At 39.3% G+C, this 15,387-nt stretch overlaps 1 protein-coding gene across 4 annotated transcripts in view; it reads right to left on the bottom strand.

Moving 5' to 3' along the window:
* The window catches only part of ZMIZ1 (zinc finger MIZ-type containing 1), a 170,070-nt gene that overhangs the window by 17,045 nt on the left and 137,638 nt on the right, over positions 1-15,387 (bottom strand). For 3 of the 4 annotated variants that reach the window (XR_003255869.1, XM_026080420.1, XM_026080422.1), the window contains 9 exons: positions 13,211-13,393; positions 10,706-10,880; positions 9,224-9,410; positions 5,895-6,105; positions 4,615-4,720; positions 3,887-4,047; positions 3,508-3,575; positions 1,536-1,604; positions 745-992 (listed from right to left, as the gene is read on the bottom strand). Coding sequence is in view for 3 of the 4 variants with exons in the window: in XM_026080420.1 (XP_025936205.1) it covers positions 745-992; positions 1,536-1,604; positions 3,508-3,575; positions 3,887-4,047; positions 4,615-4,720; positions 5,895-6,105; positions 9,224-9,410; positions 10,706-10,880; positions 13,211-13,393 (1,408 nt within the window). In the remaining variant the exon portion in view is untranslated. The remainder of the gene's footprint in view (positions 1-744; positions 993-1,535; positions 1,605-3,507; positions 3,576-3,886; positions 4,048-4,614; positions 4,721-5,894; positions 6,106-9,223; positions 9,411-10,705; positions 10,881-13,210; positions 13,394-15,387) is intronic. The other variant, XM_026080421.1, reaches the window with a different exon arrangement.

The raw sequence follows: 15,387 nt of genomic DNA, 5'->3' as shown, positions 1-15,387 counted from the left end.
ATTTGGGGATTCTGATGGTGTGAACAGTTGGTCTTTTCTCAGAGCTGAACTGAGTCATATCATATTACTTGCAAAAGGAACAGTCTCTGGTTTCATCTCTTCAGAATTGTCACTGTAATTTAGTTTTTCACAATATACCAGTCATTTGAAAAGATATTTCCACTGCCTGTATTTAGTTCAATGTTTCCCAAACTGGGAACACATGGAACTCAAAAGTCATTTTGTAATGCAGAGGTGTTAGCAAAGCAGTGAAGGGCTCTTAAAAAGTCATCCACATTCTGGGTGGCCTAGAATAACTCCTAATGTCACCACCTGGCCACTGGTGAAGCTTGATGGCCCAAGCAAGAGGGATAAAAGGTCAGGTTCTCTACCTTGTAATCACTGTAGTACCAGGAGCCTTCACTTGAATCAGAGGGGAACAGAAGGAAAATGGACAGAAAAGAATGAGGAAAGATGTATACTGTGGCAGGCCACAAATATATAAGGTAACATATAAGGTCCATTGATTTGGGGGCTGCATAGCAATAAATATGACAATCGCCAATTTACTTATTAAAAGACATTTTCCTCTAAACAGATGAATCTTAAATGAAAGGACTGATGCAGAATTTCAGAACTGCAGCTTTATACATTTTGCTTTCCTTGTAAATCTCTAGGAGAAGGGCATTGATGTACCTGAATCTCAGGGCTGGCTGAACCAATGGTCTCTAGAGTGACCTAGGCACACAAAACCGTAAAACTAACCTTGGTTACCATAGTCAGTGGAGTTGTTGCCTCCTGGAGGAGGTGGGAGGGATGGGTAAGGTGATGGGCCAGGACCCAAAGCTGCAATCATCTCCATCACATTTGGCATGATCATCTGGCTTGGACTCATGGTTTTAAATCTTTTAGAGGGAATGCCATCGGGATCATCTTTGATGTGAATGTCCGACTTTATAGGAACCGGCCTCCAACTGCAAGTCGGATCAATGGTAACTTCTTCAAACTCCGAGCTGCAAAATAACATGACAATTTTAGAGCATTAATTGTTCTCTTTTCGGTATCGCTTCTGCTGAAATTGCCATAAGAAAGTGCATGGTAGCAAATGTTTCCCATTTGCACTAGTATAATACAACCTCAAGATCTTTCCATCCTGCAGTGTGTGCTGAAAGCAGGTTTGGAAAAGGACACTTTGAGAGTATATTTCTGTATTTATCCACATACGTAGAGTAACACTAACGAAATCCAAACATATCTATGTGGTCTGCCACATGTGAATCAGAGGGACTACTTGTAAACATGAGAAAACATTTCATTCTCCCATCCCATTCTTCACTCTGCTTCACTGATGAGGCTGTCATCAAGAGATGACCCACACAAGATCTGTTAACAAGTAGATGCAAACWGATTTATTTCAGTAGCTCCACCAAGGAGCCATCAAATAGTATATTCAAGTTCAATGACCAAGACCTACTTTGGCTCAACTGTCTCAGTACTCATTCGCATACCTCCCAGATACTTAGTATTGGATATCAGAAATGAGTAAATTCACTTACTTTTGTATAGCATTCAAAATACCCCACATATACTGGTCAACCTCCAAGCCCTCCAGCAGAGCGGTTTTACTAGAAAGGGGAAAAAAATTATGTTAGAATATCTCTGTAAGTGTAAAAGTAAAGAGGGATGGAAGAAGGATAGGTTAGTGCTGAAATCAGCAGACTGGCAACCACCAACTCACTATCCCTAACACATAATTTAGGAATGATTTTGGGCAAATGGTTTTAGTTCTACATTTGCATTACCAGGATAATAATTTTCTATATCAAGTAGATGAGAGGATATATTTATTAGTATCTGTGTACAAGCTGTGCACATCTTTTAAATTGTTGTTTTTATCAAAATATATTTGGGACTTAAAGTCTTTTCAAACATAGCAGATTTCTCCTGTGAAAACAGCTAGTGCTAACATTTTTTTTCAAATTGCATCTTTGCTTTTTTGAGCCACATAGTAATAGGGCTTCAAAATAATTAGATATTAAAGTTTTTTCTTAGTACCAGCACAGGTGGGGACAGAACAAAACCAAAACAAAAATAATTTAGTTGCGTAGGCACTTAAGTCTGCATTCAGATGCTCATACTAACAGAAATGGGACAAAAACTCAGGCCTGACTGCATAAATTAAGAAGCAACCAGTGTCTTTAAGACATCCAATTCTTGTGCTATTTTAAGGCAAGCTCAGAAGATTGAAAAGGTTCATATAGTTCAGCGAAAGAATCTGTACTTTAGGACAGCTATCAATCATGGGAAGTCCTCAAAAGAAGTTTGCCTGAAGCCTGTGATGTCCACAGAAGCAGTTATCCTGGACAATCCCCACCTGCATATAGCTAACACTGGCTGACACAGCAGAGGTTGAATTGGAGACCTGCAGAGATAAAAGTACAAACTGCTAAAGCTTAACTTGAGCTTAAGAGCACTGGCTCCTCAGCTGAGGCTGCAACAAACTCATAACTCTGTGGACTGGGCACAGTAGGTTACAAATACTCAACCAGCTTGCAAATGTTCTGTGATTTTCTCTATCCAGTTAACCATAAGAGTGGGCAGTCTGTAACCACTTCAAATCTTTTTGTTCCACTTCTTCTGCAGGGTATTAGCTCTCCGGTCAAAATACAGGCTGGAAAGTATGCCAGGGTATCCCTCTTTTCCTTCAAATCAGCACTCCAAACTTTTACACATTCACAATTTCTCAGAAATCTTTTATCTTTTTAAAATCAACCTTATTCTTAATGAGAATGCTCCCCACTTTCTGATCTCACTTTAATTTGCACTTGACATTGACTTTGACCTTGGAGGATCCAACTTCATTTCCTACCTAATTACTAGTGAATGTTGCAGTCTCCAAAATTCCCACTCTCCTTGAACATCACCATTAACTGCACATCTATGTGGCTTGAAGAATGGTAGCTGAGACAGAGTTATTTGGCACCCTTATACAACCAGGTTCAGCTAGATGCTGAACATTTTAACACCTACGTATTTGAAATTCAGTAATTTGTGCTTCACAACATGAAAAATACACAAAGGTAACTCTAGAATAGACTAGCAGCTCTTCTACCATGGCATGTTGTCTCATGGTTGCTTATGGTTCATAATCTAAAGGAAGACAAACTCCCAAATCAATAGCTTATGTAGATATCTGTCTTCTCAGTATAATTATTTGAGCTTCTTTTGAATTCTATGCAACCCATTGATAGCCTGTAATGAGAACTGGCAGATTACGTATATCATGAGAAAACATCYCCTGTTTTTCATTTTAAAATTTCTAAAAATCCAGAATGCTCCCTTAATTCATGCAATATGGCAAGAATTCTCATTGGACTTCTTTATGCTATAAGGTAAATGTAATATATCCATCTTATTATTTCCTAGCATTTCCTTTCTTTTCCCCATATAAATTATCTTGCTTTCATAACTTTACCAGTATCATCTGATTTTGGTCAAATCCTCTAAAACTGCATTTCATGCACTTACTTGCATACTGGACACCTCCAAGTTCCTCTTTCACAGTTCAGTTGCAAGTAAGATTCCAGATCAAAGCACTATGTATCAGGAAAAAAAAAAAAAGGGAGTGGGGAGGAGGGAGAAGAAATCAAGTAAAAATACTGTATTAACTGAATCAGTTCGACAAAAGTAAAACTGCAATGAAAAAAGTCTATTAGTACTGAAAACTAAACGAAATAGCTTACTTTTTTCCTCTACATTAAAAAAGAAAGAAAAACATGTAGTTAGTTAGGCTGATAGACACAGAAAAACCCCATTTCATTAGGCTTGCACATACAATAACCAAGCAAAAGGTATTGTAACAAACCATGGCTGAGGGAATAGTGCCAGGTCACTGACAGCTACTCACTTGTACATGCTTGCAATCGTGACCCCTTGCTGGGAGCTGAATCCGCCGGAATGTGATCGGACATTTCAGAGACACTTTAATAGCAGTCTGCTCTACTCCATCTTCCCCATTTAGTGTCGCATTGCCTGAGGAAGCTGCCACACTGCTGAAGTTCCTCTTTACTGTTTAGGAAGAAGGTGTGTGTACGTGTGAGAAAACACATGTGCACTGGAAATTCTAACGCAGAAATCTGAAAGACCAACACTTCAACCTTTAAGGGCCAATTTAATGGACAATGTATCCATTTAGGTGTATTTCATGTATTTTAGAACATTTCCCTGTACATACAAGTTATCACATACATGCGTATCAGCTATATCCTCAACCAAGTAACTGCCATACAAGAACTTAAAGCAGTGCTGAATGAACAGATAAGAATCTTTCTACACAGGAGGAATTTTGAGTAAGCGAAATACAAATATGGGGGAAAAGCCAGGGAGATTCTCTTGGAATGCGAAAGTCCTCATTAGGAAGCTTGTGTCCCTGGTTACTTTGTTACCCCCACCAAAATAGGTCTCAACATTTGAGTGTACCAAGGATTTAATCTAAGAACGTGATCTTCTGGAAATTCCTGACAGGTGCAGTTTGAAGTCTTCAGTAAGCAAGCATATATTGTGTAGAAATAGCTTATCACAACTGAATACAGGCATTCTAGAAAGTCGGCGCACACACACAAAATGAAAACTCACTCTTAGTGATACAATGTTCTGCTGGGAGGAGGCGTTTTTTTAGTAGACCTTGAAGTACAGAGCGAACTGATGGCCGGTGTACTAACTGCAACACGAACAAGTGTGACTGAAAGAAAATGCATTTCGTTACTAAGAGAACCAAACACACATGGTAAATATACTACTGAATGGAGCTGCATTCTTCCCTTGCATGTGTGACTTAGGAAGGGTCTAATGCACAAATATGAAAGCTGATTCTACTCTGCTGAGTGCACACTCCCTTAGGGATATTCTGAAAGCTGCACAGTACTTTGCTCCAGGTTGCAGGAGTGTAAAACACTTATCACTGACTACACGGGCTTTAAAAAAAGGAAAGATTTTTCTGCATGTCTCTGCTTCTTGATATTCAGAATATACAGGGCTGATGCATTCATCTCTGGTATCAGGGTTTATTCTTAAATCCCTGGATTCCCTGACATGATCTAGCCTACCTGCCTGCCCTCAAACTATGCTGGAAGTTGCACAAACAATTTGCTGTTAATGTATCTGGAACTCASTGAATCATCCTCCCCACCACTGAGTAGTAAGAGCTCATTGTGGATTCATAGCACGCTACCTCTGCTCTTAGCCACCAGATAAATGATGTTACGCAGAGAAGAGTCAGTGTGAAGTAAAGCAAAGTGGGTGGATGGTTTCCTGCCAAAGCGCCTCCTCACACTGTGACCTTGGGAGAGGTAGCAGCTTGCTTTCTTGCAAGAGACAACAGAACAGTCAAAATCTCAGACTGTAATGTGTTTAACTGTCTGCACTATAACCACAATAATTGTTCCTGAGAGCAAACAAACTGTGGAAAAGTAGAAAGGGGAAAGTTCACCACCACCAATAATGACGGTGATAAAGTTACCGTGTCAAACCAAACACAGTGTGATACTCTAAGTAAACAAAATTACTCAAAGTTACTACTGGACTGCATCACAATAATCTACTTTTATATTAATACCTTTTAGCTACTTTTTTACACAGACAAATACTAAATAGGCAGGAGATCAAAAGCCTTTCCTGCCCCAGACCATGAGTCTTTTCAGACACATTGGAAGGACAGCACTACATTCTGCAATAATTCTGCAGCAAAAAATTTCAGTATTAGCACTCTGTGTCAACATCACCAAACAGGCACCTTCCCAGAAAGATGGATGGAAAAAAAGGAGAGGAAGGCTCCTTCATCTATGGCAACATTTGCAAACTGTACTGAACAGCAGAGTCAGCATCAGCAGCTGCAGCCATGAGCTCAATGTACTTACACAACAACATGCTGTGACTGTAATTTGAATCGTGTTTCTTCCTGGTTGGCAGACATGCTTTAGGTGCAGAGGTTTATGAGATGTCTTGTTGTCACCACGTTCGATGGTAAGTGGGGTTGCATTAACGCTGACCTGGACTGAAGCTGGCCAGTTTGTGTTCATTTGTCTGTCTTCATGGTGATAGCACTTGAACTGTAGTTCCAAGTCAGACCTGTACAACAACCAATAAATCTTTCTTTAATTTTTATTCCACATTGCAGAGGGAGGTCTTTTAAATGCTAGGAATATTTTTTCTGATCAATCAGATTATTCTTCTGGAATTATTGACAATAAAAGATATAACATACTTTCTTCATAAAAAAAAAGCAGCAAGTCATGATGAATTAATGACCCAAACATACCTGAACACATCACAAAATTATTAATAATATTTTACACTTATAAAGGACTTTCCAAGGGAACATCTCAAACCACTTTGCTAAAACAAACTGTGGAATGCTCCTGCAGAAAGAAAAATGTTAATGTCAACTAGGCTTTTCAGTGTGTTAGAGCTGAGAACAAAAAGTGATATACTGCAGCAGTCTGCGTTGAAAGATTGTGGATCCCTCACTACTTCAGAGCATTTAAAACAGGGGTTGAACAAACACTTTTCAGGCATAATACAGGTACAGCTATTCCTGCCTTCAAACAGGTGAATTGACTAAGGTAAATTGACCCCTGTTTCTCACACCCTACATTTCTGAGATTCTAGGCTAACAGAGCTGTGGATTAAATCTCCCCAATTTAGAGTTTCTTTCAGAGGATGATTCTCTCCCACCTTTCTTATACTAAATTCCACACACTATTATCTCCTCTAAAATTAGGTGTATGCTGCCTACAAGAAAGGGAAAGGCTGAGATTAAGTCAATCATAAATTAAGTGCATAGACAGGTATGACTTCAGTTTCATACACAGRTATTAACAACAAATAATTTGAAGAAGAAATGTAGAAGAACATAAAGAATTGAACTGAAATGTTGGGATTCTGCTGCTCATGAGAGTAAAAGATAGCTGAAATGTTCTGCCCTGTTTTTATTTTTAATGCTTGAAAACTTAGGTGCCCATTTCTTTATCTTGCCTGAAGGAAGAGATCTTCATAAGATCCATGAGGAACCACTCATTCAGGAGATCATCACCTTAACTGCTGGTTTCCTTATTGAAAATTAGAGATTTCAGTTTTGACTTTACGTTGTCTTTTCTACATTCAAAAACATGTTGCCTCTAATGTAAAAACCAAACAGATTAAAAGCATTCCTGAGCACTCTTAAAAGGTCTGCTGAAAGTCACAGTGATGACTGAGATCAGGTGCCCCTCATGTTCTTAGGCGCAAGGCTCTACAGTGCCACATTATCAATAACTGAGCTGTGCTAACACTGAACCAGTTTCAACACAACATTATTCCTGCCCTCAATCCTCTGTTTCTTGTAACCATGAAGAGTTCCCAACGGGGAGAAAAATAGTTGTGTTGCTATTCATTATGTGTGTACAAGTGAAAGGTTTTACCCAATATTTTAACTGGCAGAAAAATATTCAGAATTGGCTCCACTCCATCGTTCGCTATAAAAACGAAATCCATTCACACATGTGACTAACTCATTTTTTTGGAATCCATCCAGCCTTGAGGTAAATTTGAAATGACTTCATTACAGGACCATCCCTTCTCCTACTGTTAACRAGCCTTCCAGAACAGCAGACCTGAACACAGTTTACCTACGAGTCTTCATTAAAGTAAGTTTAAATAAAAGACCGTGTGTTTGGTGAGCTAAGGAAGAAAGAAAGAACAGATATTAAGAAACAGCCTCATGCCTCAGTGCAGCACTATAAATCTACTGAATGAGCCAGCACAATCCCCAGTAGTGATTACTTATTAATAAGAACCAGCAAATAACTGCCAAAACTCCCTCTGCTGTGAGTACTCCATGATAATGAAATGCAGGTAAGCAATAACTGACCTCAAAGTTAGGTGTTAATTATTGGATGTGGCCTGCTTGAAATCTCTCTCCCTCCTAACCCCCAGGCTACCCCGTGTTAGGAAGGCACCATGGCAGCAAACGGCTCCTGGTCGTGCCTCGAGCCTTGGCTTTGAATCAGAGTAGCTGGGGCAGGGAGCCGAGCCCCCTGCTCTGCCCCCTCGCTCTCGCCGTGCCGCGCAATTCCAGCAAATTGGAAGAAGACTCTAGCATGGAAAAAAGCTTAAGATACAAGTTGTCAGTCCTGTTACTGACTTTAAAGAACAAGGGGCACAYGATCCAGGCTCAAAGACAAACTGAATGGGAGGTGGGCATAGTGGAAAACGTGCTGAAGACACAAGGTTTTACTGGCTCAGCTACTACACTTGTAAAACAATCTCCATACAAGAAAACGAGAAACTATCTAACTTCCACAGTGCACAGAGATAGATCCGAACAGTACAATCAGCAAACAGGGTAACACTGAGATACCTTCTTAGAAAAACAGAATGAGAAAAGAAAATTATTCAGCAGTATTTGAAAACTTAAAAATAAAAAAATCAAGGCTCTGGTTGTGATTTGACCTAAAGTCATTCCACAAGCATGATGGAGTCAGCACATAACCTGGAATCACTTAGGCTAATCTGAGTTAAGCGCAATAAAGTATCACCTAGAAAAACCTCCTCTGTGCTGAAAGGTAGTAAGTACTTACTGTAAGTGAAAAACAGAAGACTTTGCATGGGGAAAGCTGTGCCCTGTCTTTCTGACCCATACTTACTTGTGGAGTTAGGAATTTAGGAAGTTAGTTTCTAAAGTTTGGAAGTATCTAAGCACTTGCATTTCCAAATAGTTTTCCCAAGCCTCTGAATTGGGTCCTTTCTTAGTGTGTCATTTTTCATTATCAGATACTTTGCACCATTTAATATCAGCAGAAACTATAATGGCCCTGCCTTGTTTTTCCTGCAATTAACATTTCACAGGTCACAAAGCATCTAGGATTTCAAAGTCTACAAACTGAAGTTTATACTGGTGTCAGCTATGCACATTCCTCATCCTTTTACCAGGGTAGACATGAAGAAACAGTTACAATTATTTTCCAGACACTGCATGCAGTCTGCTATCAGCAATGGGACACAACATAAATCAGGAAGCATATTATAATGCATTCTCTCTGGGAAGTGACAGGTGGGAATATCTGTGAGTTTAATTAAAGTGACTTTTTTTCTATCTAGGCCACAATTTTTTTTAAGTGAAATTCATGGTAGACTGAAATGAAGTTCATCTGGTCTGTCATTTTTCCATTACTGATACACGACTTCCTCACAGCAAGACTGAACTTACCTCCACATCAGCGTTTGATGAACAGTTGGCCGTAAGTGAAAGACATGGTTACTGACTGCCAGGTTGTGTTCCAGCCGGAAGGGCTCTAATACAACACCATCTCTCACGGGAAATGTCAGACGCAGCTCATCATTGTGGTTGGCTGGGATCGAAGAGGGAGAGAAAGCGTGAACTTTCCCTTTAGCATCTGCAGTGCAATAATAATGTGTATATTTATACAGAATAGTAACAAATGACACAGTGATCTGCTACTGGGTTTAACTCAGCAGGTTCACACAAACAAAAAGAAAATCACAAGTAACTACATTATTTAATTTATACAAGTGACAGGGCTCAAGCTGATGGCTATGGCAAACCCCAGTCTTCTGTTTTCCCACTCTTAACAGTAGGACCCTAGCATTCTGGACCACAAACATAAAACAGACCTGGCAAGAACTTGTGTTTTTTATTGCTGGATAGGTTCAGTGTCCAGGCTTACTCTGTTAGTAGAAGACTGACAACAAAGTTCTTAATTAGGGCCAACTGTGGTGATGCTTAGCTACTTTTCTCCTTGGAACTGGGATCAAGACTGCCCAATTAGTTTCAACTGCTTCATCAGCTGAAACTATCCAATGACCGATGACCAAGTATTCAATTACTATTTGATCTCATAACATGAGGTTTTATGGTATCTATCTTACAGCTCATCTATGAGGGCCAAATGTCTTTAAATGCTATGTTCTTGCACAAATAATATTGCAGGTCACCTTCCTCTACCTCATTTTTCAGCTCTCCCGAACTCCAAACATTGGTTGCAAAGTGCTAATGCAGCAGAGGTCCTTTTATAGAAAATATACGGGTTCTCCCAATTCTCTAGTAAACGATATCTCCTATTATTCACCAGTCACTTCAAAACCTCAAACATCTTGTGCCAAAGAGATCTTGTTATTCCTGTACTGTTCCCAGCCAAATGTAGCTGTGAGGTTGAGTGGCTTTGAAAGGAACATATATCAATTTTTGGCATACTACTGAATATTCTTAAGAAGTCCGTATGAAACACAATAGAGGCACTGTTATAAATATTCACATTCTTTGCTATTTTGCAGTAATGTTCAATGAATGGCTTTGCCCTTGAGCAAAATATACCACAATGGAAGTTTATACAATAAACAAGCTTACCAAGCACACATAAAGCAACTCAGAATTAAGTGTTTTATCCTCAGGAAGCATATCAAAGGAATACTTCAGTAGTAAAATCCTTATAAGTTTAACTTTGAAGAACTTTTCTGATACTCTATTTTAGGAGTGGGAAGGGGATAGTAATCTTCCTCTTTCCTGCCCACCCACTCCGGGGAGCCTTTGCTGTGTGGCTGGGCCATGCCACCTAGTACTTAACAGCCTGGGCCTCCCCAGAACGGCAATCACACCTCGCTTCCAGACTCTGAAAGGTATGTGGCAGAGAATGGAGTAAATGYCTAAGGGGGCATTCTGTTTGCTACTCACTTGGAGGTGGTGGTAAAGCATTGATATTTGGCTTAATGTCAGGTGGGAATGGTGGTTTGACATCCTGGTTAGGTGACAGGTATGGAGGAATATTGCTCCCTGGAGTCATAGGTGGCGTGGGGTTTCCTGGAACAGGTGAATGAGGGTAATTTGCCACAGGTACAGGCCTTGATGGCTAGAAAATAAATAACATCACATTGTTACTACAGTCAGAAAATAAGAGTAATAAGCCTTGTGAACTGTACTGCTGTGAAATACTGAAGACTACAAGTTATGTAGGGGTGCCTCTGGCTCCGGAAGGATGAGATACCACAGAATGTCCCTGTGAGGCCTTCAGGGAAAAAGCAGACTAGAAGAGTGAAGCAGGAACTGAAAGTAGCAGACCAGCCAGTTTAATTCAAGCAATGGCCAGATACAGGTAAGGCTGCTAAAGAGCTTATTGTGGTCCACTGAACATTCTCCTTCCAAAACCAACCAGCCATTCTCTTCAGTCTCTCCACACCTCTCCAACCCTTGCAGCCCTTTGTATCACTTCATCTTCCTCTCAAAATAGCCCCACTGCAAAAAAAGCCTACATGAAAAACAAAACCCAAAGACACATAAGTAGAACATCRGTGGCCCTTCTACTTCCATCTCTCCTTTTCTCTGCCTCTGTCCAACTCATCTGCTCAGAATGAAAGCTCTGTGGGTCAGGGGATATCTTTTATTCTGTGTATCTACAAAGAGCAATTTCTCTTTTTTCTTAGTTTGCTGCTGAATAAGACAAACCAAAATAAAAAAGACTTAATTATAAATAGCAGCCATAATATTAAAACACCATTGTTTTTGTTTCTTGTAATTAAGGGGAAGGATGCAGATAACAGAATAAACTGATAATGATGATGTCAATGAGGCCGACATTAAACAAAATGGCAAGTGCATGGTATCTTCTTGTAATAGCAGGTCTACCACCAGCCCGCACGCATCAGAATGTCAGATGAAAATCTTTAGAGGCAGCCCAAAGGCTTCAGATCTGATTCTTCATCTAAAAGCTGTACTGCTTTGCCKAGGGTACTGTAAAGTACACAAGATGAGAGCTATATCCTGAAACCTTAAGTGTTTATGTTCCCCATCATCTTTGCTTTTTTCTTTAACACATATAATTTCCATCTCTGCAATCTTTATGGTCCAAAGATTCAGGTCCTGTCCATGGCAACCTGGAATTTTGCCCCTAGCCCTGATAATTTCCCTTGTCTCTTGTTTTTTCACTCTTTCCAGAATAGTCTATATTTGAACATGAAATCTGGGGTACTGTTGAAAGACCACAAACTCCCTGTTAGAACTATTCTATAAACCGAAATCTTAAAATCCAACTAAAATAAACACATGTAAAACATATTAAAAAATATGTCATTTTAGAACTTCAGAGAGATCTTCTGCTACCATTTTAGCATAAGTGGCTGCACTGGAATTACAGTGGCTGAGGATCTGTCTCCTTGTCATGGTCTGTCTGACAGTGCACTGCAAAAGCTGCCCCAATGCAAAAAGTATTCCCTTGGGTACATCAGTGGGCAGCCTGGTTGCAAGCAGAACAGATGCTGTACAATAAATGGGCTTTTTTTGCTCTTTTTTCAATGTTTTTTTTTTCCCTGTGTAAATCACACCAAAACAATTCCATTTCAAGACCAATGTGCACCTTAGACTCTTTCAGCCTAGATTCAAAATCAAATGTAATCCAGAGATTTTAACAGTTAATATTTTAAAAACAGGTCACGCACATTGATGCTCCTCCCAATTTTTATACTCACTGGAGTATCTGTGTGCAAAAGATGCCCTCACTCCAAACAAAGATGTCAAACCTCAGCAGGTCCTCAGTACAGACTCAATTTGGATAATCAGAAGTGTTCAGGATATATCCATAAAACATTTATGCAACATTTTAACAATTCTAATTCTTGCCCAAAACAACCAGCACAGAGAAAAAAAAAGGAAAAAAAGGAAGGAAGGAAAGGTAGGAGAAGTCAAGTAAACATTTTAAAGATGAACTCTACAGCTGAAAGAGCCTTTAACTGTGGGCTGGCTTAATCTGACAGTGGCCGTTGTAGGTCAGAAATTGGGTTGTTGCAATGTGGAACTTGTCTATTACAAATTTCCAAGCTGTTTTACTGTAGGGTGCTGTGAATGGATCAAAGGTCCCATTATGTACTTATTTATTCAGATACTCTGAGCGCTCGTAACATTAATTACATTTATAAACTTGCTGTATTTAAAGTGAAACAAACATGCTCCTGTAGAAGCCTCAGATGAGCTGCAGCAACACTCAGTTCTCTTTATGAACTATCCTGAAGTTACAGCATGACTTGGCTGATTGATTTGATACTGTGATATCCAAGATATTACTATAAACACTGTTTTTTTTTTCTTTCTTTCCTTTAATTACATAAAAGCAGTATCTATGAAGTCATTCATCTGACTTCATTCATTAACTTCTACCAGAATGCAATCAGATAATCTAAAAATTCTTACCTTGTAATACTGCCCCATGTTGACCGTTGGTGGAGGGTACTGCCCTGTGTTTTGCTGGCTTGGCATCCTCTGTCCAGGATAGCTGGGAGATGTAAGGGGTCTTGGAGGGTTGGGAGTAGGATACTGACCAGGCTGGTTTGGAAACTGGCTATTTGGTCCATACTGCTGGTTTCCATAATTTGGCTATTTCATGACAGAGAAGAAAGAAAACAAAAATCTGTTTCATGCAAGCAATTTTCTTGAACTGATTATTATTATATATTCAACAGTGGCATCAAAACAAACAAAAATCTCCAGGTGAATCTGCCTTGTCTTAATGCCACTCATGCCTAAAACCAGGCCCTGATGGTTGAAGGTGAATACTTAAAAGCTTAAAAGTCCTGGAAACCAAGGTAGGATGAGATTAACCATGTACCTTTTTCCCTGCAGTTTAATGTGCACGTGCGCGCACACACACAGTTTGACAGAGCTATCAAGCAGCTGCCATTTTCCATCTGAGGTACCTCTATGGTCCAAAGGACACCGTGGCTGAAGACAGCAGAACTGTTACCATACGTAACATTCACAGTATTTCTGTGTTTTGGCAAGCGCTGTCAGCCCCATCTTTGGGGCTCTTTTTCCAGATGGAAAATGAAGGGACAGAAAGACAAAGTAACCAAACAAAAGTCTTGGAAAGGGCAGAAGATGGAACCTGTGCTGCTCACAGCTTACTGTTCAACACAGCTGCTCCCCTGGCCCTGCGCTGGGGCGTAGAGCAGTGCCCTAACGACTAAATACAAGCTAGTATTAGTCATAAGCGCCTTGCTAGTGCTAGCTGGTACTGTGCTGCACTTCTGGACTCAAAGTCATGAAAATCATAACTTTAAGAGTAATAAAATAGCAGTTTGAAAATGAACTGATTAATAAGATGTCTCCATAGACAAAGCTTGCAAAAATCAGTAAGCAAATAGCAGTTACTGAATTTGCACACTGCCAGTCAAACAAGCATGTAACATTTAGGGCATTGTTCTGTAGGAACGTCTTGTGGACATGACTGTATTTACTTGCAATGACAAACCTGCTTCTGAAGCAGCAAAAAGGGATTTACAGTCTTCCCTAAAACATGAAATCTGAAGATAAAAGTAATTATCTGAAAAGCTGCATTCTATGTTTTCCTTTCTTAATTGTAGAGTAAGTGTGACAGTATTTACAGAGCAGAAAAGCCTTCCCAGAGAAGCAACTTGCAGGAGCACATATTTTTTTTATATCTGACTTTTTATTATTTGTTGAAAAATTCATTTGCAGATCAGGAAAAACTGAATCTTGAATACTTAAATGTAGCTCAATAATAAATGTTCACTACATTTTATGCACACCAYGGTACTCTTCACTGTATATATTCTATAAACTCTTACTACTGTTCTTATAGTTCAGTCAATAAAATAATATTCAAAGCTCTACAACAGGAGTTACAGCTATTGTTTTTAGTCTTATTTCAATACAAAATTCCACCAGGAAGTTATCTCTGAAGCTATTATCTGGTGGCTAGATTTGTAAAGACACTTAGGTGCACGTAGATGCCAAGAGGCAACTGGTGGGATTCTTAAAAGCATCTACTGCCTGATTCACACTAACTTTAATAGTAACTGAGTACATTAGTGGGGGTTTTTTAGAATCCAAAAACTCATCTGTCTACATCTTTACTTGTCTAAATGTCTTTAAAATTCTGACCCGAAGTGTCTGGCCCAAAGTCATAATACAAGTCAATGGCATTATAATTTTCTCTAGGAAACCACTCAGCTCTCATATAACAGCATGGGAACTTAGACAGAAATACCACACTCCAAATAAACTTATATTAGATAAGTGCAAACACAGAGGGGTTTGAGCTCAGTGTGATTTATATTCATTCCAGCACCTATGAAAATCAAGCCTCAAGAAGTTTGGAAAGCAATTGATCTTTAAAATAAATGTTATTACTATTGATGTTTATACAACATATGCCCTGCATTTCCTTAGAACAATAAAACCATCTGAGAAAATGCAGATCACATATGTAATGTGCTCAAATGAAGTACTTCACCTTCACAATCTCTCTTTTACGTTGTTAAGTTAAATAAATACATTCAGGTGAAAGAAGCCTGCTTAAGGTCTATGAATTCACCGTCTACCATGAGAATCATGAAGTGACATTTTGA

Source organism: Apteryx rowi, unplaced genomic scaffold (genome assembly GCF_003343035.1).
Source record: "Apteryx rowi isolate R43461 unplaced genomic scaffold, aptRow1 scaffold_52, whole genome shotgun sequence".
Lineage (NCBI taxonomy): Eukaryota > Metazoa > Chordata > Aves > Apterygiformes > Apterygidae > Apteryx > Apteryx rowi.
The sequence above is the reverse complement of the archived record's forward strand: the minus strand, read 5'-3'. Positions and strand labels throughout refer to the sequence as shown.